Source organism: Hypanus sabinus, unplaced genomic scaffold (genome assembly GCF_030144855.1).
Source record: "Hypanus sabinus isolate sHypSab1 unplaced genomic scaffold, sHypSab1.hap1 scaffold_419, whole genome shotgun sequence".
Lineage (NCBI taxonomy): Eukaryota > Metazoa > Chordata > Chondrichthyes > Myliobatiformes > Dasyatidae > Hypanus > Hypanus sabinus.
Genome location: NW_026781298.1, coordinates 256,225 through 280,296, shown reverse-complemented (window position 1 = coordinate 280,296; position 24,072 = coordinate 256,225). Strand labels below are relative to the sequence as shown.

General features: G+C 44.3%; 1 protein-coding gene across 1 annotated transcript in view; it reads right to left on the bottom strand.

The window, feature by feature from the left end:
- The window catches only part of LOC132388825 (NACHT, LRR and PYD domains-containing protein 3-like), a 172,671-nt gene that overhangs the window by 74,054 nt on the left and 74,545 nt on the right, over window positions 1-24,072 (bottom strand). The window contains exon 2 of the mRNA XM_059961248.1: window positions 710-858. Coding sequence (XP_059817231.1) covers window positions 710-858 — 149 coding nt within the window. The remainder of the gene's footprint in view (window positions 1-709; window positions 859-24,072) is intronic.

The following is a 24,072-nucleotide window of genomic DNA, read 5'->3' as shown; positions in this document are numbered from 1 at the left end:
AAGGGAAGGTCAACAAATAAAATCTCCCATGCAGCGGGCGGTCAAATTGTGATTTATTCAACTATGGATTCAGTCATGGTGTTTTCTGAAGAAACTTTCACATTTCTTTCACGTAGATGCTTAGTAACTCTTCGGGCCAGCTATTCAATTCTCCTTCCCAACCTGCTTCCAGATTGAGTGTTTGTCCCTCTGAAAGAGGAGGCAATCATTCTTCAGGAAAGCCTTCATTCTCATCCGACATTTCTGATATTCAAATCCGCGAGCTGACTCTTTAGGGCCCCCTGGCGCTAGCCGAATGTCAGTACACGGTGGGGAAATTCCGACGCTGTCAGTTTGAACCTCCTCTCGAGCACGTGTGGTTTAGATAGTTGTCCCAGATATGAGGGTCGACTCTCTTCACCGCCAAACCATATTCGATATTGAATCCCGCACGCCAACGTAAATGCTCATTGTTTAACAGGCCAACAAAGCCGTTACTTCCCGGTGGGAAAGCTGGAGAGAATAGGGCGTATGATTTGATCCGGAGGGGACCGTGATTCGGTGGAGACAGCGTGATGGAGTCTGCTGCAGATCGGTTTTGGGCTCCAACTTGTGCACTTTAAGTGCACTTCTGCTCATAAATAAACTTCTTTTAATTGTATGCCGTGATAATCTGTTATTTCCTGTGATGCGATGTTACAGGGCAGCAAAACACAGTGTTCAGACAAACCCGGGCTTCGGTGGGCGAGATATCCGGATCTCGCGGATTGGCGGGACCGAGTGTGTAAACTCCAGACGGACCAACTTGGAGAATGGCGGGTTTCGCGGCGCTGAGTTGGAGACAGCCAGCGAGGGCGAAGGAGCCGTTTCCTGAGACGCCTGTGAAGAAAGGGGGTTTCCGAATCAATCCTGAGATTCGCCACGACTCCAACTCCAACGGCACCCCCAAGCAATGTGAAACCCCATATCTGTAGTCGTCCCTGTATTTAAAGACACACCTGCATACGTCCCCAAATCCCTGTACAGCTGCAAACGTGCTGAGATCCCCAAATGCACATGCCGTTATCCGACAGAAAAAAAAATAATTTCAAATAATTCACAAAATAGCTGCCTCTTCGTTAAAGAAACAGCAAGAACAAAGCTCAGTTTAAAGTACATTTATAGATTTATTAATAAATATCTATAAATGAAACAATCGAAATTCGCCGCGCCTGTAATTACAGTAACACTCTGAAAAATCCTGCGCAGCCACATATTTGAGGACACGTTCCTAAATCAGAGCATATCCCTAAGTGAACCGCTAATCCATGTGAACCGCTAAAACCGATATTCACCGACACAGCGATAAATCTGCACGATCTCCAAATCAGTGCGCACCCTAAACCAGCTGACTCCCCCACATGCACATTCGAGTATCCCAGAGCAGGAGTCATGTCGACAATTCCAAAAATGCAGGCCTCCGCCATAGAATAATGTCTGCAAGTTCAAATTGCACTGATTTTGACAGTATCTATAAATGAATTAAATTTGAGATACCTCACAAAGCCAAATCCGCAGTCACCACAACTCTGACAATCCTGAAACCGGTAAACATCCCCACATCAGTGTGGGGTACATCACTAAATCTGTTCGCATCCCCAAGTGTTCACCCCAGTATTTACTGACATCTCCTTAAATGTGCGCAGTCTCCAAGGTAGTGCCCACCTCAGACACGCTCACACTCGCACATACTAACAGATTATTTCAGAGCAGGACTAAAACCGTTCAGAAAATTGTTGTCAAAATCCACATTCACCCTGAAATTTGTTTGCAGCTCCCAATCAGCCTACGCACCTATGTCTAGATCTGATCCCAAATTGGTGCGCACCCGCTTGTTCCTACACACATCCCGAAATCCGTGCACTTCCCCTAATCCATGTGCAGCACCATCCCCGTCGCACCACAAAATTTACCGACTCCACAAAATTGTGTGTAACCCTAAATCCAAATGTATCCTCAAATCTACGTACAACTCAAACAAGTGCGCACCCACGAGTCAGTACGCCCCACAAACCCGCTGGCAATGCAATATGTACAGTGTATCCCAGAGAGATAACAGCAAGAATACTGTTGAGAGTTCTATATTGATGTATCTATAAATGAAACAAACTTGAGAAACGTCACAAATCCAAGTCGGCAGATTCCACATATGGCTGGAGTTGGTGGAGGTGGGACAGGTCCTTAATGCGGACTTTACTTCAATTTTCAACAGTAAGAGCGATCCTAACATTTGGGAGGATAGTTCTAAACGGGCTGATGTGCAAAAATAGGAGGAGGATGTAAAAAAGTGGATGTACAGGAACTTTTGAAAAACATTCGGATAGTTAAGTCCTCTTGTGTTGTTGCGAGAAACCCTAGGTTTCTGTGGGAAGCGGAGGAAGAAATTTCTGCACACTTGGCGATTAACTTTGCGTTATCACTGCTGCATTTGTAGTATAGGGGACCTAATTCAGTGACGGGCAAATTATTGGAGAAGTTTCTTAGAAACCGAATTTGCAAGGTTTGGGAGAACCTGATTTCGGAGAATCAGAATGTCTTTGGGAGAGGCAGGTCATAGCTCACTGCCTGGTTCAATTCTGTGAGGATGTGACAAAATACATCGGTAAAGGTAGAAAAGTTTATCTGGTATAAATAAATTTTAATAAGGCATTTGATAGGTTAACCATGGTAGGACCTTTCATAACGTCAGAAGGTTTGGTATCCAGGGAGAGTTGGCTGGTTCATACAGGGCTAACGCCCACAGAAGGCAGACTAGTTGTGGATGGAGCGTTTTCTCCCTGGATGTCGGTGACCAGCGGAGTCCTACAGTGATCAGTTTGAGACCCCCTGCTTTTCTGTTTTTATGAATGATTTGGATGAGGAGATGGAAGGGTGGGTTATTGTATTTGTAATGATGTGGAGTTTGGTGCAATTATGGACAGTATAGAAGATTGTCGCAGATTACAACAGGACAGTGTCAGGACGCAGAGCAGCGCTGAGAAGTTACAGATGGAGTTCAACCCGAATGCTATGAAGTGATTCACTTTGGGAGAATGGATTTGAAGGCAGAGGGATTACTTGCTCGAGTCAACCGAAGGACGCACATTAGTACGAGTTCCACAATGGAAACAGAGTGATGGAACTTTCTCCAATAAGCCGAGGTCCGCTCATCGGTACGAGAACCACAATCGGGACGGAGCGGTGCACTGCAGGAGCAGAAGGAAGTGTGATTGACAGGTGAGCTTGACCACATCCACTGTTCTGCACATACTCATAGTGACGATTGCCTTCTGAAAACTGTTGAACTCTGCTTTTTTTCTCCTTGGAGCGACGGAGGATGACAGGTGACCTGATGGAGGTGTACAGGGTGATGAGAGGCATTGATCATGTGGATAGTTAGAGGCTTTTTCCCAGGTCGGAAATGGTTGCCAGAAGAGGACACAGGGTGGTGGGGAGTAGGTACAGATGAGATGACAGGGGTAAGTTTTCTACGCAGGGTGTGATGAGTGCGTGGAATGGCTGCCAACAACGATGGTGGAGGCGGACACGATAGGGTCTTTTGAAAGTCTTTTGGATAGGTACATGGAGCTTAGAAAAACAGAGGGCTATGGATAACGCTAGTAATTTCTGAGGTAGGGATATGTTCGGCACAAATTTGTGGTCTTTGTTTCTATGTTTGTATGAAAGACAATATACCCGAAAGCAAATCAGGAGAAAGACAGACAACTTCGTACCAAATAATAGAACAACCCGAAATCCTGCGGATGTTCACAGATTTTACTTGTTACTTTTGTTCAAACAGAATGGATGGCGAAATATTGGTAGAATTGTGGCTAGTTTAAGAATATCGTTAAAATTAAACAGACTGCATCGCAGGTTCACGGGTATGTGGTGGTCAAGTCATTGACTGGCAGAGGTCAGGTTCCTTCCAAAAGGCCCATGTGTGCGCTGGAAAACATTGTTCTTCAAACTGTCCACAGCCCTCGCTAATTTCCCAGGTCACGTTCCCTTTTTGATCACAGGTCTCTGGAATATCGCTGTGGATCCTTTCCAGTGTTTGATGTGACGTTTTAAGTGAAGTGTTATTGTAATACATGTCAGCTGACATTGTCAATTCCATCACTCACACCGCCCGGAATGACTGAAACAAACGAAAGAAAAGAATGAACGAATGTTCCCCTTTAATAAAGAAGTGTTCTCCATTTCACCCGCCAGAACAAACTCCTTCCCTCAATTTCAGAAGCGAATGTGCACGGTCAAATGTTACAAAATAAATCGACTTCAATATGAATGTCTGTTTTAAAGCACAAATTTAATAATTTGCTGAAGCCTGGTATCATGGAAAATAACATGGAAAATTCACATCATATTTTGTTTTAAAGTAAATAGATTACAATATCCCTTGAGGAGACAAATTCATGATACGGGGACAGAGTGAGTAAAAATAGTTTAACGTAATTGTTTGTGCAGCTGGTTGTCACTAATGTCCCGACGTGACTGCCACGCTAATTGTCTCAGTTGAATTGCTCTCACCTCAATAAAAGTCTGTTAAACCGACCAGCAGTCCATCTGAGCAGCTGAAACCTTCTGCATAACTGAACGCTGCTTCTACAGAATATAGGATATTCGGCGATTTACTACATCGCGGCCATTTTCTATCCCACACTTGTAGCGGTTGGTGTCCCCGGTAAGATGCCGGAGCTGGTTACTTTATGTATGGTGCCGTCGTTTCTCTGCTGCGGTATCCGCACCGATACTGAGCACAGATGCTATTATCGGCGTCTTTCCGGAATGGAGGATTCGGGCATCTGGTTGTTTTATATCCATTTTCCATACTAGGATCACAGTGTTTTCATCTTCTGACAATTACGTTCGTGTCTATAATATCACTGTTTCACAATTTCACCTCGCTAGGCTTTCTGAAGTGATGCTGGTCTCTGCTTTTCCAGGTCCGAGTCTCTATCAGTGCAGACACTTCGATCTTATAACACCGTGGCAGCTTATTTAAATGACGGTCCAGTCTATTTTCGACAAGTAGGTCTGTTCTTCTGTAAGTCAGTAAATGAGCACTTGTGTTTTATATCTCCTTGATGTCACTTAGTCACCGCTACAAACAATCCCGTCAGCTCTTTCACCTCTAATGACGGAAATGGTGTGTTTACAGGAGGATCGACTGCTCACCGGTACGTGAGTCGTGGAACTCGGATGCCTCGCTCTAAACTGTGGGCAGGTCGCCAATCCACTGACACTCACATCCGTCATTGTCCTCCAGCCGGAGTGCAGCGACCGAGACCGCACACACTGGAATCCAGCTTTCCACTTCCAAACAGACCATACCCTGCATAGCATCGGTTAAATGGGGGCATGCAGGGAACTGACCATATTTCTGTTTTGCTTCCAAATTTCTTGCAGTTAATTTAACGGCGATTGTGATCCTTTCTCGGGGAAAATGCGGACTCTCCAAATGCATCACCCGTTACCTGGTTGGAATGGCAACAGCGGATCTGATGGTGGTTATCGTTGTTGCTTTAGTGGATCAGACCAACAATATCCACATTTATTCCAGATCCCTGCTCATCACTCCGGTATGCGCTCTGACACTTGTATTTCGGGTTGTAACGACGGACTGTTCTGTTTGGTTCACGGTCAGTTTTACCTTCGATCGCTTCATCGCAATATGCTGCCGAAAGCTGCGGGAGCGATACTGCACTGAGAGAACAGCAACGGTGGTTATGGTGATCGTGGTTATAGTGAGCTGCGGGAGAGGTGCTCCGTTTTACTTTGCCCTTGAACCTTACGTCATCATTGACAACACGCCGTGGCGGTGCACAGCTACATATGAATACACTACTTCACCCGTGTGGAGAGGATACCAATTACTGGACAGTATTTTAACACCATTGCTACCAATCATCTTAATCCTGGTGTTTAACGGGTTAACCGTAAGACATATCGTTGTGGCAAATAGAGTCCGCAGAAGGCTTTTGCATGGCACCGACATTCAGAAAGATGCCGAGGTGGAAAAACGCAGAAAATCGATGATTTTGCTGTTTTCTATATCAGCTAATTTCATATTATTTTGGATGCCCCATGTAGCCCATACCCTCAACTGGCAAAAGCAAAACTATTTTTACCAGGACAGATATTTGAGTTCCCCGGTATACATCCTACAACAATTTGGGTTCTTGTTGCAAATTCTCAGCATGTGCACCAATACTTGTATCTATACACTGACACAGAGGAAATTCAGAGAAGAGCTAAGGAATGGAATGAAGTATGTGTTTACATTAAATGGCCATCTGTGTAGATAGCGCCCACGTCTAATGGTAATTCAGCGGAGTTTTCAAATAAAGCATTTTAAAAAGAAAAGTTTTGGCAAATATGACATAAATTCAAACAATCATATACCTCTTAATCCAGAAATTGCAGAAATGGTGGAAGACAGCTGACTTCATACAGCTCAGGTAGATAGCAATACAAACGCTCAATGCTGCTGGCGTGATTGTTACATCGGTTGAAGTATGTTCCAAACTATCACAGACAATCGACTGTCACAAGGGCAGGGGTGGCTTGAGGGCTTTCCTGGTTTCAGATGTTTAAAAATGGACAGGGTCGGGTAACAGAGTGGAAAGGGAATGCGATGGGAAACCAGGGATAGTATCGCAGATGCAGAATGTATGGACCACGTGGAGCGTTTACTAATTAATAGATAGTGCGACTAACACACAAACAAGAAGCTGATCACCCCGTTTGGAGTATTCTATGGAGCCGCCCAACAGATCAACGAAATAAGTGCTCCGGGAACGGTGAAGAACTGATCGGAAGCCAATATTTGACATCGGCCATGTTAACGGCAAGGGTAACAGAAACTTCCAAAATATTCTCTGGCACTTGCCCAGAGTAAATGGTCTAGGCGTGGCATAATTTTTTTGGTTGTGTCCAGTAACTATTCGTGTCACTACATGAATATAGGCAGACTAGCGAACAGTCCATACCGGACCTAATATTAGAAAAGGAAACGGATCAGGTGACGGAGCTCTCGGTGGGTCTGCATTTCAGCGCAATTGGGCAGATCTTCCCTCTATTTACCTTGCACCATGGAGAGGACCAGGGAGCACGGAATGTGTTTAATTGGAAGGCTGAGAATTATGGTGCTACCTGTCATGAACTTGGGGACGAACATTGCGAGATGATGTACTCAGAGAAATGCGCAACAGATATGCGGAGATTGTTTTGGGAGCAGTGACATGGGGTTCAGTAAGGGCTTGTCTCACTGTCGCAGCGCAAGGACAATAGTATAAGGTAACCCTGGGTGACAATGAAGTTGGAACAACTCGTCAAGGGGAAGAAAGAAAGGTACTTAAGTTTTAGGGAGAAAGGGTCAGGTAGGATTATGGAAGGTCAAAATGCAGACAGCAGAGAATTTAATAAAATAAATAAAAGTTAGAAGTTAGTAGGGGACTGGAGATGTCCTTGGCGAGTTGCACTGTGAGGAACAGGAGGAGACTGGAGAGACTGTGGGCAGATCAGAAGTAAAAGAGGAAAACTTGTGTCTGGAGTCCAGGGACGGGGTGAAGCTCTTCACTGAACATATTGATCACTGTTACCACAGCGTCAAAAGGCAGATAATGCTCTAACATGCCGACGCGAGAAAGAGGATGTGCTGGAAACTTGGAAAATATTATGACAGATTATTCCCTGGTGCCGGAAGGGATATATTCCAGGTGATTTTGGAAGGGAAACGAAGACATTGCTGAGCTTCTGGACAAGATATCTGTGTCTTCCCTGCCAACGGAAGGAAAACTAGATGATTAGAGGGTGGTAAATGTTGTTCATTTGTTGAAGGAAAATAATAGGGGTACTCCTAAAAAGTATAGTCAACTGAGTCTTTCATCAGTATTGGGTTAACAATTGAAGAGGATAATTGAAGAGGGAATTTATGAGTATTTGGAGAAACGTAGTCTGGCTACGAAGAAGGCAACATGGCTCAATGAGAGGCATGTTGTCCTATAAGAGCCAGATTGAACTATTTGTAAAAGTGAAAATAAAGCAAACAGAAAAATCTGAATAGTAGATGTAGGTGTATTAATTCCGAGAGTCGGGGGCATGGGATCCAGGTAATCCTGACTGCGTTGATTTATAATTGGCTTCCTAACAGAAGGCAGATGATGTAGTAGACAGAATGTATACTGGCTGGAAGACAGCGGTCAGCCGCGTCTCGCTTGGAGTGCGGAAATTTTGGAGCATATTACAACTTTCGGACTCTGTGGTTGCAGTGTTCCGAGAAATAGAGCTGGGTGAAATAATCGCTTTAATCTCACGATAGAACAGCAGCAGGATAATTGATGGAATTTGGGCTGACGATGGAAGCAAATCGCTGAGCTATTGACTACACCGCCACGTTATCTAAGCTGACCTGTCAATTACATATTACAGGACTTATCCTACAATGACCTCCGAATATTTTTTTCCAATGGAGTCTTACATCTTAAAACCAGCATTTTAAAGGTGTTCAGAGCAGCTTCTGGTGCTCATTAAAATAACCGGCCTTTCAGAATGACAATTCAAGTACGCACCAATTTATCCCAATACCTCTGAAATATGGTTTCATCGCATCGGGTGTAAACATGCTCAAACCTCGATCCATTTAACGCTGAATCCATATGGCCAGTGTGAAATCCGTGTCTCCCACTGAACTTAATAATAAATGAAATATACAAAACGACACACACTAAAACACAGCGAGCAAAGATGTCACCCGGTCTCATACTTATCTTCCTTCAACACCATCGCAGGCAATTACAGAATACAGAAGAAACAATTTCCAAAGCAAAAGGCCTCAGCGCGCATTAAAAAAAACAGCTTAGGAGAGTGAGATGTGGAGAGCAGAGGCTCACATACACCAGCACTTCATAGAATTTCGGAAAGATATGCAGCCTCCGAATTTCGCATCAGTTCCTGGAAATCACTTCCAGCAAGGTAACACCTTTTTTTGTCAGGTGTATGGAGAAAAAGAAGATTAATTGAATCAACCCCCCAATACAAACAAAGGAAACACGCAACTCACATAAAGCCATTCATGGCTACAATCTTTCTCTTTCTCTTTCAACTGAGCTCACTTATGTCCAATTCTCGTGCTATATTTCAAAACTGCAATGCATTCTTGACATCTTTCCTTTCCAAAGAAATTTCCTTACATATTTATTCAGTTCTTGAAAAAACTTCTGAGGTAATTGTATTGGTAAAGCTTGAAATACATATTGCAATCTGGGAAATATATTCATTTTTACAGCATTAACTCTACCTATTAATGTTATTGGTAACATCATCCATTTATCAAGATCCTCTTTTACTTTTTTAACAATGGAAAATAGTTTTGTTTATATAATCAAGAAATTGGTGCTTCTTTACATTCTACTTGGTCTTGTTTTAAAATTCAACCTTTTTGGATAAATCTAAGACTAATATTGGAACAAATTACTGGAGTACAACTCCCACATGGTCCAGTATTATTTTTATTAGGCGTCATTGAAGGGACAATACCGAAACTTAAATTGAATAAGTATCAGAAAAAAATATAAAAATTGTATTGGCATTAGCCAAAAAAGTTATCGCAGTTACTTGGAAATCTGGTTTATATTTATCAATGGATCGTTGGAATAATGAAATACATAGTTGTATTCCACTTGAAAAAATTACATACAATCTAAGAAATGAATGAGATATATTTTTGAAAATTTGGCTCTCATACCTACAAAAGATAGGATTCAATACATAGGTCCTTTGAAGATAAAATTATAAAGTAATTGGGGAAAGTAAAAATAAATATTAAAATTATTTTGAACTCCATGGAGCATGTGGGGATCCTCTGTTATCCAGGCAATCTTCCTCTATTTCTTTTCTTTCTTTAGGTAAGGGTTAAGGGGGTGCGTTAAGGGGAGAGGGGAGGATTAATATTACTTTTCTCACTATTTTATCATCACATTTATTCTTTGTAATTTTCTAAAATTTAATAAATAAATAAATATATAAAACAACTTCAATGCATTCATATTTTCAAAATATCTCAGAAAATGATATACTCTTATTTGTTTAATGGTTAACAAACATCTGTAATTGGAATCATATAGCACTTTTTAAACCCTTTCGACTCCAAGAAAAAGAAACGCAGAAGGTAACATATCGTCCACGGCATACTATTCAACACAATTAAAGCATGGCGACCCCACAACTCCAAGCCTCCAACGACTTCCAGGATTTCTGACCTCCAATTTCTGACCAAGGATAGGATTCGGATTAATTGACCCTTTGTAGTATAGAATTGGGGCTAATGATCCTCATTACCACCGCTGAAGGAACAGATTCGTTCACTGTACTGGGATCACTGTCACACCTACCTCCAACCCGGAACTACTGCCTTTACTGCCTTACATGCAGTGTCATACGTCCTTCATCATCTCACATCTGCGATTCCTTCTTCTCATGCTGTAACCATCCATGATCTCAATCTCCGTTCTTCAGTGTGTGCAAGAACAGAGGGATCAGACAGTATCAACGAATTTCTAGATTCGTCGGTCCGGCGAGACGTTGAAGTTCTAACCCAGATATACAGTTAGATAGCCACAGGGAGCCACTGCACAGAAGCAGCGTCTTCAGCCCGTCAGGTCAGTAAGGAATTATTTATCCTGTCTACTCCCATCGACCTCACCCGGACCTTGGCCATCAACATCCCTCTGATCCGTGTACTCATCCGATCACCTCTTAAACGTTGACATCGGAACCTCAATTACCATTTGCTTTGGCAACAGTATCTACGCTCCGACGACCGTCTGGGTGAAGAAGTTTCTCCTCATGCTTCTCATAAAATTTCACATTTCACCCTTCGCCCATGAACTCTAGTTGTATTCTCACCTAACATCAGTGGAGAAAGCCTGCTTGCATTTACACTCTCTATACGCCTCATAATTTTGTATACCTCTATCAAATCTCCCCTCAGTCTTCTAGCCCCTCGGGAATAGTGCTAACATAGGTATTCTTTCCTTTTAATTAAAAGCTTTCAGTCCCGTGTAATATTTTTTCTGTATTCATTCAAACTTATTTACATCTTTCCTGCAGGTAGCTGCACCCGACCGCACACAATATTCCAAATTAGACCCCAATGAACAACATGAACACAACATACTCACTCCTGTACTCAATAGTTTGGTCTATGAAGGCCATGTGGGAAAAGCTTCATTTTTCTACGACCCTGTGTAACTGCGACACAACTTCCATTGAATTATGGACCTGCATTCCCAGATTCGTTTGTTCTATCGTACTCCTCAGTGCCCCGTTTCTCATTGTGTCAGACCAACCTTGGCTGGTCCTCCCAAAGTGCACCATCTAACATTTGCCTGGGCTAAAACCGATCGGCCATTGTTCAGCTCATCTCTCCAGCTGGTCCAGATCCCGCCTCCTGCTCCGGTAGTCTTCCTCGCTGATCCAGTTAACGACATTATTATCGAGATCGTTTATAAAGCGTACAAAGATCAACGGACACAGCAACGATCCCTAAGGCACTCCTCTCGTCACTGACCTCCAATCAGACAGACAACCATGCATTACCACACTCTCGCTTCCCCAACATAGCCAGTGGCGAATCCATCTCACTACCTCATCGTGAAAGCCAAGCGACTGAACCTTCTCGAGCATCCTCCCATACTGAACCTTGCAAATTCCTTGCTGAATTCCCTGTAGACGGCATCCGCTGCCTTGCCGTCAGCACAACTCCTGGTAACTACCTCGGAAAAATTTTAAGTTTGGTTAGACATGACCTACTAGGGCCTGGCCATTCCTGACTATATCTAATGTTCCTGTTTGTCCGGATACTTCCCTTCATACCCCATGACCAGCGTAATCTGTACACCGAGTACAATTCCTGATTGCATAATAGTTGACGTCCATTCTGAGCAAAACTATCACTATCATCCTGTGGCCGGAACTGACATTTATGTTCTATTGTTGTTAAATGATCCTGCAATATTATCAGGCGTATTGAGAGTAGATAATTAATAATTAACTACTAAAGAATAATTAATCGACTGGACCTAAGTAGTGAGATACGTTACAAGAGATAGAGCACAGAACGTAGAATATTACAGCACAGTATAACCCTTTGTCTCACGAGGTTCTTACATGCTTTCAAATAATTCAAACTGGCACATCCCCACTGCAACTGAATCAGAATTAGAAACAAACTTAACACTACAGGTCATCAAATTTGTTACCTTTCCTTAGCAGTGCAATTAATCTCCATCTCGATGGCAACTCTGTGTAGAGGGCGTGTCCTGTTGGTGGGCAACTTTAATGATGGACTCTACTGTTACAAAAATCATCCCTTATTATAATGAACAGTGAGGTACCGGGAAACTGCATTTACCAGCAAGTAAATTTTATTATTTCAACTATAATGCACGGAGGTTCACACGCCATCTTCACTCCATGACTCTCCATGAACAGTCAATGAAGAGAAAATATATTACCCGGGAAAGGAGTCGACACCGGCCAGAGAGACGGGAGAGAGTGACTGAGGAGAAAGAGAAGGGGACAGAGACTGGTGAGGTAGCGAGAGAAAGGTGATGGTAGAGGAGTCCGGGAAGTCTAGGACTGGCGTGGAAAGAGATTGGGGGTTGAGGAAAGATGTTAAATGGGGATGGAGATCGGAGTCGGTAGTTTGGTGTGGGTAGAAAGCGAGAGGGGGATAGTCGGGAGAGAGGAACGTGAAATGGGACTTTGCAGAGACCGGGGGCCGAGAGAGTGTCTGGATAAGAAACAGATGGAGGAGGGATAGTCCAGAGGGAGGGTGAGTGGTTGGGGTAGGTTGAGGGAGAGGTCGGTGTTATGGAGAGACCGGATAGAAAGAATGAGAGAGACCAGTGGGGGATGACAGAGACTGGGGAATGTAGGGAGACGGCGGCGAGAGTCTGAGAATAGGCCGGGGGGGGGGGTGGGGAGGAAAGAGAGAGAGAGAGAGACGTCCGAGATTCTAGGAGAGGAGAAACAGCAGAGAGAGAGATGGAAACTGAGTGTGACAGCGTGGGGGCGGTTAGACGGATAAATCTATGACAGAGCTAGGGTAGAGAGATGAGGCAGAGACTTGGGACGGAGGGGAGATTCTGGGAGAGAGACCGCTGATGTAGAGGGAGATCGACGGGTTCGAGAAAGACGAGGGGGAGGGGGCCGGGAAAGTAGAGAGTTCTGGAGTGAGGAGAGATATTTGGGAATCTGAGTGAGGAGGGAGATTGGAAGAGAACTCGGAAGGGGAGACTCCGGAACGCGGCTGTGTGACAGGTAGGGCAAGAGTAACGGCAGGTAGAGAGAGAAACTTGTGGGAGGGAGAAAACAGGATTGGGGAGTCATTGGAGGGAGAATAGAGACGGGTTTAGGTACTGGTGGCCGGAGGGATTGGAGAGACGGGTGAACACAGGGAGACGGGAGATTATGGGAAGGGAAATAGACACTGGAGGTTGGGAGAGAGAGAGAGACTGGGATGAGGTAGCAAAGTGTGAGTCAGATAATGCAATCCATAATTTCACTGAACGATTAGAGGACTTCCCGACCTGCAGGGCATTCTGGGATTACAGTGCTTCTATTCTGTACACTACCTGAAACACGCAAACCGTGCCAGCTCGCTGACCTCCTCCGCCCCTCCCGCTTGACTCGAGTCCTTCCCACACCGTATCCGCGATATCACTTTCCTCAACCCGTCTCCGCGATATTCATCCTCCCTCCCCGTCTCAGTGACCACAAAACACTGCGGCTGTAACGAAAGCGCAGAGTGGTATGATGAAACTCTTATTCAGAGTCATGTTAGTAACGGAACACTCTGGGCAATTTACAGCGTGGGAGCTAGGAACCGAACCAACCCAGAGGCGAAAAATACGGACACTCGAATGCCCGCGCGAAGACAGCGCCTCGTACGTGCAAGAGGTCCAATCGATAACGGATGGTTCAACTCTATTTTGCTTCAGGATTTAAATATTGTTAAATTGATTAAAGAACCGGTTGCATTTCTCTTTTCAAAAAACTCAAAAAGAAATTTCCAGTGGACATTATGGGATAACTTTTAAGTATAGTGTTATGTGATGAACAGATCTGATGGACCATGGGGTGCAGAGTTCCCCACCCCCCCGAGAACCACGACCTATTACTGTTGTTCTGCTGCTCATGAGAGAGAGTGAGAGATGGAAAACAGGCAAGGTCATCTGTGTCAGATAAGAGAGAGAGAGACTGCTGATTGAATGTATTGTGACTCTTCCTGGATTATTTTTCTTTTCGCTGAAAAGACAGTAGTTTGTTCGTTAACATTCCTCAGTGGACTGCAGGAGTGGAATGATTTGATAGACACAGTCATTCAGAATTATTGATGGATAGCTGAGACCCCGCTGGTAGGGTAAATCATGCTTGACTAATCTGTTGGAGTTTTTCGAGAATGTAACCAGGAAGTTAGACGGGGGAGATCCAGTGGATGTAGTGTACCTTAATTTTCAGAAGGCATTTCATAAGGTCCCACATAGAAGATTGGTGGGTTAAATCAAAGCTCAGGGCATCGGGGGGAAGGCATTGACATGGATAGAAAATTGGTTGGCAGATAGAAAGCAAAGGGTAGCGGTGTATGGGTGTTTCTCGGAATGGCAGGTGGTGACCAGTGGGGTGCCACAGGGCTCGGTATTGGAACCACAGCTGTTTACCATTTACGTTAACGATTTGGATGAAGGCATCGAAAATAACATCAGCAAATTTGCTGATGATACTAAGCTGGGTGACTGTGTGGCATGTGATGAGGATGTTAGGAGAATTCAGGGTGACTTGGATAGGCTGGGTGAGTGGGCAGATACTTGGCAGATGGCGTTTAATGTGAATAAATGTGAGGTTATCCACTTCGGGAGTAAGAACAGGAAGGCAGATTCTTATCTGAACCGTGTAGAGTTGGGTAAGGGAGTAATACAAAGAGATATCGGATTCCTTGTTCATCAGTCACTGAAGGTGAATGAGGAAGTGCAGCAGGCAGTGAAGAAGGCTAATGAAATGTTGGCCTTTATTACAAAGGAAATTGAGTACAAGAGCAAAGAAATCCTCTTGCATTTGTACAGGGCCCTGGTGAAACCACATCTGGAGTATTGTCTACAGTTTTGGTCTCCAGGGTTAAGGAAGGACATCCTGGCTTAGAGGAAGCGCAGTGTAGATTCACAAGATTAATTCCTGGGATGTCCGGACTGTCTTACGCAGGTAGGTTAGAGAGACCGGGCTTGTATACGCTGGAATTAAGGAGTTTGAGAGGGGATCTGATTGAAACTTATAAGATTATTAAGGGATGGACAAGATAGAGGCAGGTGATATGTTCCAGATGCTGGGAGAGTCCAGTACCAGAGGGCATGGTTTGAGAATAAGGCGTATGTCATTTAGGACAGAATTAAAGAAAAGCTTCTTCTCCCAGAGAGTTGTGGGGGTCTGGAATGCACTGCCTCCGAAGGTAGTGGAGGCCAATTCTCTGGATGCATTCAAGAAGGAGCTAGATAGGTATCTTTTGGATAGGGGAATCAAGGGATATGGGGACAAGGCAGGAACGGGGTATTGTTAGGAATTGATCAGCCATGATCTCAAAATGGCTGTGCAGGCTCGAAGGGCCGAATGGTCGACTTCTGCACCTATTGTCTATTGTCTATTGTCTAAAAGACACGTCTGGAGAGACACCCTTCCGGCACACCAGTGGACCCTGATCATTGTGGTAAACCTCACGGGAAGTACGGGGCTGCAGAGGAAAGAACCAGGAGATCGATCAGTAAAGCTATCAGTTTTACAGCAGTGCCGGTGGGTACTTGTGTGCGTGTCCACTAATGCCAGAGTGAGGAGTCCACCACAGGAAAACGGTCTGGCTGAAGGACAGAGGGGTGATAGCCCAATGACCACAAGGGTGCAACGGAATCAAAAGCCACAGACAGGTCTGCTTGTTGCATGTTGCTGCAGCTGTTCAACTCGCTCTCTCTCTCTCTCTCTCTCTCTCTCTCTCTCTCTCTCCTCTCAAACGATTACAACACAACAACCATTTCTACCACAACATTCATGAACTGAATTGAACTTTATACTTTTCTATGACAAACTGATTTACCCCTAGACATCGATAGAGCTTGTTTATCATTATTCCCACACTTTGAGGTTTATTATTGCTAACCTGTGTTAGATATATATTTGCATTATTGGTATTGTTTTGCTTATATTACTAATAAATACTTTTGAATATAGTACCACCAGACTCCAACGGATTCTTCTCTCTCTACTGGTCTGACCCACAGTTACAGTGTACGTAACAATATATTCGTGCGCAAATTATTTCATACTCTGCCGGATTGGGAAAAAAAAAACGAATTAATTGTGAAATTCGTGCATTCGTTGTTAACATTGAAGACATTGATAAAAATTTCTATATCTGGAACTTTATAAAGAGAGAATTGAACTTCAGATGCAAAATAGTCTGTTATTAACATCCCCGATTAAAAATCAATTACCTAAAACGAAGAGTTATTTTAGATACATGGCGATGAATTATTTGCTAAGCAATTGATAGCTGCTTTGGCGAAACGTCAGATTAACAAAGTTCGTAGACGGGATGGTATTTTGACGGTTGATCCTGATGAAATTAATAAATCTTTTCAAGAATTTTGTACCAATTTATACCAATCAGAATTTCCTGATGATCCTACCATAATACATGAATTACTAAAGAAACTGAATATTCCGAAAGTACCAACCGATGAGCGTTTAGCATCAGCTGTACCCATTACTGAAGAGGAAATAAGGAAAGAAATTTTATCGCCGTATTCTAGTAAAGCACCTGGCCCGAATAAGTATACAGCTGAATTTTAAAAATAGTTTTCAGATTTACTTTCTCCCTGGTTACGTATTTTTTTAAAAGATGTTTCTTATTTGTAGGTAAATTATCACAATCCTTTTATGAAGCATCTATTTCTTTAACTGCTAAAAACGACAAAGATCCCACTGAATGTGCATCAGACAGAACTGTATCGTTCTTGATTGTGGATGGTAAAATCTTTTACAAAGTATTAGCGATTAGATTAGTGAAGACATTGCCACTAATTGTGTCCGAGGATCCGACAGGATTTATTAAAAATCGTTATTCACATTTAAATGTTAGGAGGTAAATGAACATTGTATACACTATTTCATCTAATACTCCAGAAGGTCTTTTTTCGCTTGACGCCGAGAAGGTGTTTGACAGACTTTAATGGAAATATTTATTTAATATACCTGAAAATTTTAATTTTAACACTAAATTTACATCTTAGGTAAAATTGAAATATCATACAGCTTTGGCTGCTATATTTACCAATAATCAGAGATCCCCCCTTTTTTGTTAAGGCTTTTCCGAGGTCCTAGACAGGTCATTGACCTTTATGACATTGCCCTGGAGCCCTTAGCAATCGCTCTTCGTGATTCACCCCATATATTCGTCATTATCCGTGGGAAAGGGACGTATTATATGCAGATGACGATTGATCATCGGTACGCAGTGCATAACGGAAAAATAACTCACTTCGTGTAATCCATAGGAGTGGATTTATTCGAATATCCCATGAGACCACGTGTGTGTTAACCCTTGCCTGGGTATGTTGTGTGGCAGCCCCTGGAAGAAGATATTCCTGTGACAGGTCACTTTTGGTGATAATTATGTGGATGCGGAGCGACTCGACGGGCACGATCCTTGGTGACTGTTATCTCGTTTCAACAGCGTGGGACCCGTGAATCAGCCCGTCTCTATATTCCACTCTGTATAACAAAACAAAAACCCAGCCTCTCCGCGACAAGATAAGTCATCTAAAGTTTTACTTCAGTACAGCTCTGTCTCTCCGTACGAAGAAGAGTTTTGTCCGCCGTTTCTTTCTCGATGGTCCGATCCAAGATAAATTCTGTCCGTCGTCTCCTGCCTACCTGCTTTTCCTCCTGATACCCTTTCACTTCTGCATCCTGACCAAATCTCCGTTCCTGTGGCCTGCACTTGGGTTCGCTTCATTCGTTGTAACAAGAACATCCTTTGCCTTAACATCTACACACTTAATCTTTTACGTCGACTGCAAGTCATATCAACTATCGCCAAGATTCTTTTCCTTCATGTAGTGAATACTGAAGCAAAGTATTCATTAAGTACCTCTGCGATCTCCTGCTGTTCCGTACATACTTTTCCATGCTCACAATTGATTGGTCTTATTCTCTCACATCTTATCCTCTTGGTCTTCACGTACTTTTAATCCGGCTTGGGCTTCACCCTAATACTGCTCGCAAAAGACTTCTCAGAGCACCTCAGGCTCTCGTAACTTCGTTCCTAATCGCCATTCTGCTGGCATTAAAATCTTCTGGTTCATTATCATTACCTGTTCTTTTGGACATTTCGGAAGCATTTCATTCTCTATCTGTCAATCTGTGCTGCAGTGTGAGATTGCGGGTTTCATTCCGTATTTGTCAGACTCTGTGAGAGTTTGGGTTTCATTCTGTATCTGACGGTCTCTGTTACAGTGTGAGAGTATGGGTTTCATTCTGTATCTGTCAGTCTCTGTTACGTGTGAGAGTGTGGGTTTAATCCCGTATCTGTCAGTCTCTGTTGCAGTGTGAGTGTGGGTTTCACCCTATATCTGTCAGTCTCTTTTACAGTGTGAGAGTGTGGGTTTCATTCTGTGTCTGTCGGTCTCTGTTACAGTGTGAGAGTGTGGGTTTCATTCTGTATCTTTCTGTCGGCTCAGTCCAGTACCTGTGAATATCTGACTCAGTGTGAGTCGATGTTTTATTTTCTCCTTCTATCCCTCGGTTCCACCAATCTAGTGAATACTCTTAAAATGGAATCTGTATTCACTGAGCTATTCTTAGAACAAGAGTGTTCTGCAGTTGGATGAAGTTAAAATTGTGAGAGAGAGAATGCACTAATGAATAATGACGGTTGTGTCTTAGGGTCATATGGCAAACAGACCGTTCTGCATGTTATTCTTTGCAAAAGCGCACAACGCCCACTGAGCTGAATCTGATCCGTAAACCTCTGTGGTTCGGCAACGCAACTTCTGAAAGGTTGAATGAAAATAAACAAAGTAAATATTGTGGCGACCCATTTCCTAGCGTATCCGAACCGACTCACAATTAGATAGCCTACGGGGGTTTGCGAGCACAGAGCTTTGGAGCCTCTGCGCCATGGGGGGCCGGTTGACAGAGGCTTAAAAGTGAGGCTGAAGTTTTCGAATAAAGTTTTTTCCTTCGACTGCAGTTACCGACTCCGTGTCGTAATTTTAGCGCTGCGTGTAGCACACCGCTACAATTGGTGACCCCGACGGTCCAAACGATTTTTGGACCAGAAATGACCGACGCCGCCTCTGTTCATGCGGTTTCGTTGAAACTGCCGGGTTTCTGGACACAGCGCCCGGACCTATGGTTCCAGCAAGCCGAAGCCCAATTCCACGTTCGCCAGATCACCTCAGAAGACACCCGCTACTACTACGTGGTAAGCTCCCTCGACCAGGACACAGCGGCCCAGGTCGCGGAGTTCGTACAGTCGCCCCCGGCAGACGGCAAGTACACGGAATTCAAAGCTCTGCTCCTCAGGACTTTCGGACTCCGCAAACAGGTCAGTGAATGGGCCAAAACGTGCATGCACTGCCAGACGGCCAAGGTGCAGCGGCACACCAAAGCCCCACCGCAGCAGTTCCATCTCGCCCACCGGCGTTTCGACCACATTCATGTGGATATCCTGGGCCCCCTGCCAGCGTCGCGCGGAGAGCGTTACCTCCTGACTATCGTGGTCCGGTTCACAAGATGGCCAGAGGCGGGACCGAATCTTGCGCCCGAGCCCTGATCGCCACCTGGATATCTCGCTTTGGTGTACCAGCCCACAATACCTCCGACAGAGGCGCCCAGTTCACCTCCAGCCTGTGGTCAGCTATGGCCAGCCTTTTGGGGACTCAGCTGCACCACACAACTGCCTACCACCCACAGTCGAATGGGCTAGTGGAGCGTTTCCACCGTCACCTGAAGTCGGCCCTCATGGCCCGCCTGCGAGGAGCCAACTGGGCGGACGAGCTTCCCTGGGTCCTGCTCGGCATCCGCACAGCGCCCAAGTAAGACCTGCACGCCTCGTCGGCCGAGTTGGTATACGGCGCGCCCCTGGTCGTCCCCGGGGAGTTCCTACCAGCCCCAAGGGGGCAAGAGGAAGAACCCGCAGCAGTCCCGGGCAGACTATGCGAGAAGCTCGGTAACCTGGCCCCCATACCCACTTCACAGCACGGGCGGCACCCGACCTGCGTACCCAAAGACCTACAGAACTGTAAGTTTGTGTTTGTACGAAGGGGCGGGCATCGGCCGCCGCTGCAGCGGCCATACGAGGGGCCGTTTATGGTGCTCCGGAACAACGGGTCCACGTTCGTGCTGGACGTTGGGGGGAAAGAGGAGGTTTTCACGGTGGACCGCCTCAAACCGGCCCATGTGGACCTGGCGCAACAGGCCGAGTTTCCGGCGCCTCGGCGCAGAGGCCGACCTCCCAAGCAGGTTCTGGCCCAGACTGTGGACATTGGGGGGTGTATCGCCGGTTCTGGGGGGGGGTGGTTATGTGGCGACCCATTTCCTAGCGTATCCGAACCGACTCACAATTAGATAGCCTACGGGGGTTTGCGAGCACAGAGCTTTGGAGCCTCTGCGCCATGGGGGGCCGGTTGACAGAGGCTTAAAAGTGAGGCTGAAGTTTTCGAATAAAGTTTTTTCCTTCGACTGCAGTTACCGACTCCGTGTCGTAATTTTAGCGCTGCGTGTAGCACACCGCTACAATATATTAATTAACTTAAGTAATTAAGTGAGTACTAAATTTCATAAATTGATCGAAATAAAAACCACCAAGAAAGCCTATTGCATGTACAAGCATTATTTAATTGAATGCATTTCTCTCAGCAATTCTAATTTGTTGTCTTCTCCGTGTATCTCTGCACTCTTGCATTTGCTGAATTTGTCACATATTCTTCAATGTGAACCAGAGCGTGGATCTATTCGAGTTATATCCCACTCATAAATAATATAAGAATCTTTTCGATTTTCTTATGACAATTCCGGACTCGTCTGCTAAATGCCATGCATTTTGATTGAGATAATTGTTACTACACTGTTCTGTGCTACACTGAGAGAGTTTGTGAGCAGGATTGCGAAGGAAGCTCAGGTTTGAAGTTTGGAATTATCCAAAGGTCCGCATTGCAGCAGGAGGTTGACATGGCCGGCGGCAGAGCTTGTTCCGATATTGCATGACACCGTGCCCTATGTTACCCCCGTCAGTGCAGAAGAACCAGATGAATGTAGGTGAACGAACAGCAGATGATGAATAGACTGACATTAAAATGTGAACACATCACCTGGACATGTTTGGATCATGGAACAGCAGCGAACAGGAACAAGCTCTTTGACTCACTACTCCTGCGCTGAACAACATACCGAATGAGACTAAACTCTGTTGACTGTACATGATCCATCTCCATTCATTCACAGATGCTCATTTGCTTTTACTGAATATTTAACGTTATGGGAATCTAGAGGTTATATCCCAATCGAAGGCAAACCTTTGTCAACAGTTCCCTTGATGAAGTAAATATTTGAGAAGTCAAGAGAAAACACTGATGGATTAAAAAGATGGAGGATCACTTAAACACATCCCCGGAAGGGAGTAGGAGGGCTGATGAGTTAGCCAAACTAGAATCAAGTTGGATGGTGAAATGGAATCTAGATATAGAGGTAGGAATGACAGAAAAAACAGCAAACTGTACAGTTGTAGACTTAGTCGTGACCCAGCAACAGTATCAGGAGTTAGCAAAGGTACAAACAGGAGAGGACTCTGAAGGTTATTGGAAATATCCTTGGATACAGGCACGGATTTGGATTATACTTGATAGTGGTAAATTTGAGGTGAGACATTGTGAAAGAAATCAGATGAAGTACTTGCACCGTGACATTTGTTGGCATCAAGGAGCAGATAGAACTATGGAACAGTTGAAGAATCTGTGTTTGTGCCCAAAACTGCGAGGAAATGTACATTATTGAAAGAATTGTTTGATTTGTGAACAGTGATAACCAAGATAAATCGGCAATAGAAGCAGTTTTAAGACCTGCTCCGTAGAAGGTCCATATGTTAATTTGTAGGATTATTTAGTTAGATTTTCACCCCCATGCCCTGGAGGAATCAACTATATCCTCGAGATGGTGGATGCGATCACCAAGTGGAGAGAGGCTTTCCCAACAAGATGATGAAAACCGCCGACTTTACAGCCAGGATTATTTTGGACGGAATTTCCACCCTTTGGGGATTGCAAAGCTCTAGAATCATTCATGTCCTGGCTACTCAGCAGATGTGATACAAAATGTAAAACACAGGTTGGTGTCCCTTATCGAACACAACTGAGTGCGATTACTGAATGGATGAGCGGGACTTTAAAGACAATGCTAGCCAAAATAAGGTTTGGTATCCAGGGAGAGTTGGCTGGTGGATTCAGAAATGACGCCCACAGAAGGCAGAGGATAGTTGTGGATGGAGTGTTTTCTCCCTGGAATTCGGTGACCAACGGCGTGCTGCAGAAATCAGTTGAGAACCTCGGATTTTATGAACGAGTTGGATGAGGAGGAGGAAGGGTGATTTATTGTATTTGCGATTATGTGGAGGATGGCGGAATTATGGATAGTACCGATTACAACAGGACAGTGACAGGACGCAGAACAGCGCTGAGAAGTTACAGGTGTTCAACGCGGAAAGTTACGGAGTGATTCACGTTGGAAAGATGAATTTGAAGGCGGAGGTGATACTTTATCGAGTTAACCGAGGGCCGCACATTAGTACGAGTTCCACAATGGAAACAGAGTGATGAGACTCTCTCCAATAAACCGAGAACCGCACATTAGTACGAGTTCCACAATGGAAACGGAGTGATGAGACTTTCTCCAATAAGCCGAGGCCCGCTCATCGGTACGAGAACCACAATCGTCACGAAGCGGTTCACTGCAGGAGCAGAAGGAAGTGTGATTGAAAGATGAGCTTGAACACATCCGCTGTTCTGCCCATACTCATGGTGACGCTAGAAAGGCAATAAAAAATACAACTTCGTGGCAAATAACAGAACAGCCTGGGAAACTGCGGATGGTTCACAGATTTCAGTAGCTACTTTTGTTCAAAGAGCGAATGGATGGGAAAGACTACAATAGCTGAAGCCAGGTATCATGGAAAATAACATGGAAAAAAAGCACATCATATTTTGTGCTCCGTCAAATGTTCCAAATAAATAGAATTCAACCTGACTGCCTGATTTAAAATAAACAATGACAAAATATATCTTCATTTAAATAGCTGAAGCCAGGTATCATGCAAAATAACATGGAAAAAAAGCACATCATATTTTGTTCTGAAGTAAATAGATTGCAATATCCCTTGAGACGTCAAATTAAGGACACGGGGACAGTGAATAAAAATAGTTTAACGTAAGTGTTTGTGCAGTTGGTTGTCACTAATGTTCCTGATGACTAATTCCCTCTGTGAAATTGCTTTCACCTCAATAAAAGTCTGCTAAACCAATTCCCAGTCCATCTGAGCAGCTGAAACGCTCCGTACAACTGAACGCTGCTTCTGACGGAATATGGGATATTCGACGATTTACTACATCGCGGCCATTTTCTATCCCACACTTGTAGCGGTTGGTGTCCCCGGTAAGATGCCGGAGCTGGTTACTTTATGTCTGGTGCCGTCGTTACTCTGCTGCGGTATCTGCACTGTTACTGAGCACAGATGCTGAAACGTGTTTCCGGAATGGAGGATTCAGGCATCTGATTGATTTAGTTTCATTTTCGTACTTTGATAGAAGTGATTATTCTTTTGTCAATTATGTTCGTGCCGATATTGACATTGTTTCAAAATTTCACCTCGCCAGCCTTTCTGAAGTGATGCTGGTCTCTGCTTTTCTAGGTCGGAGTCTCTATCAGTGCAGACACTTCGACCTTATAACAGCATGGCAGATTATTTAAATG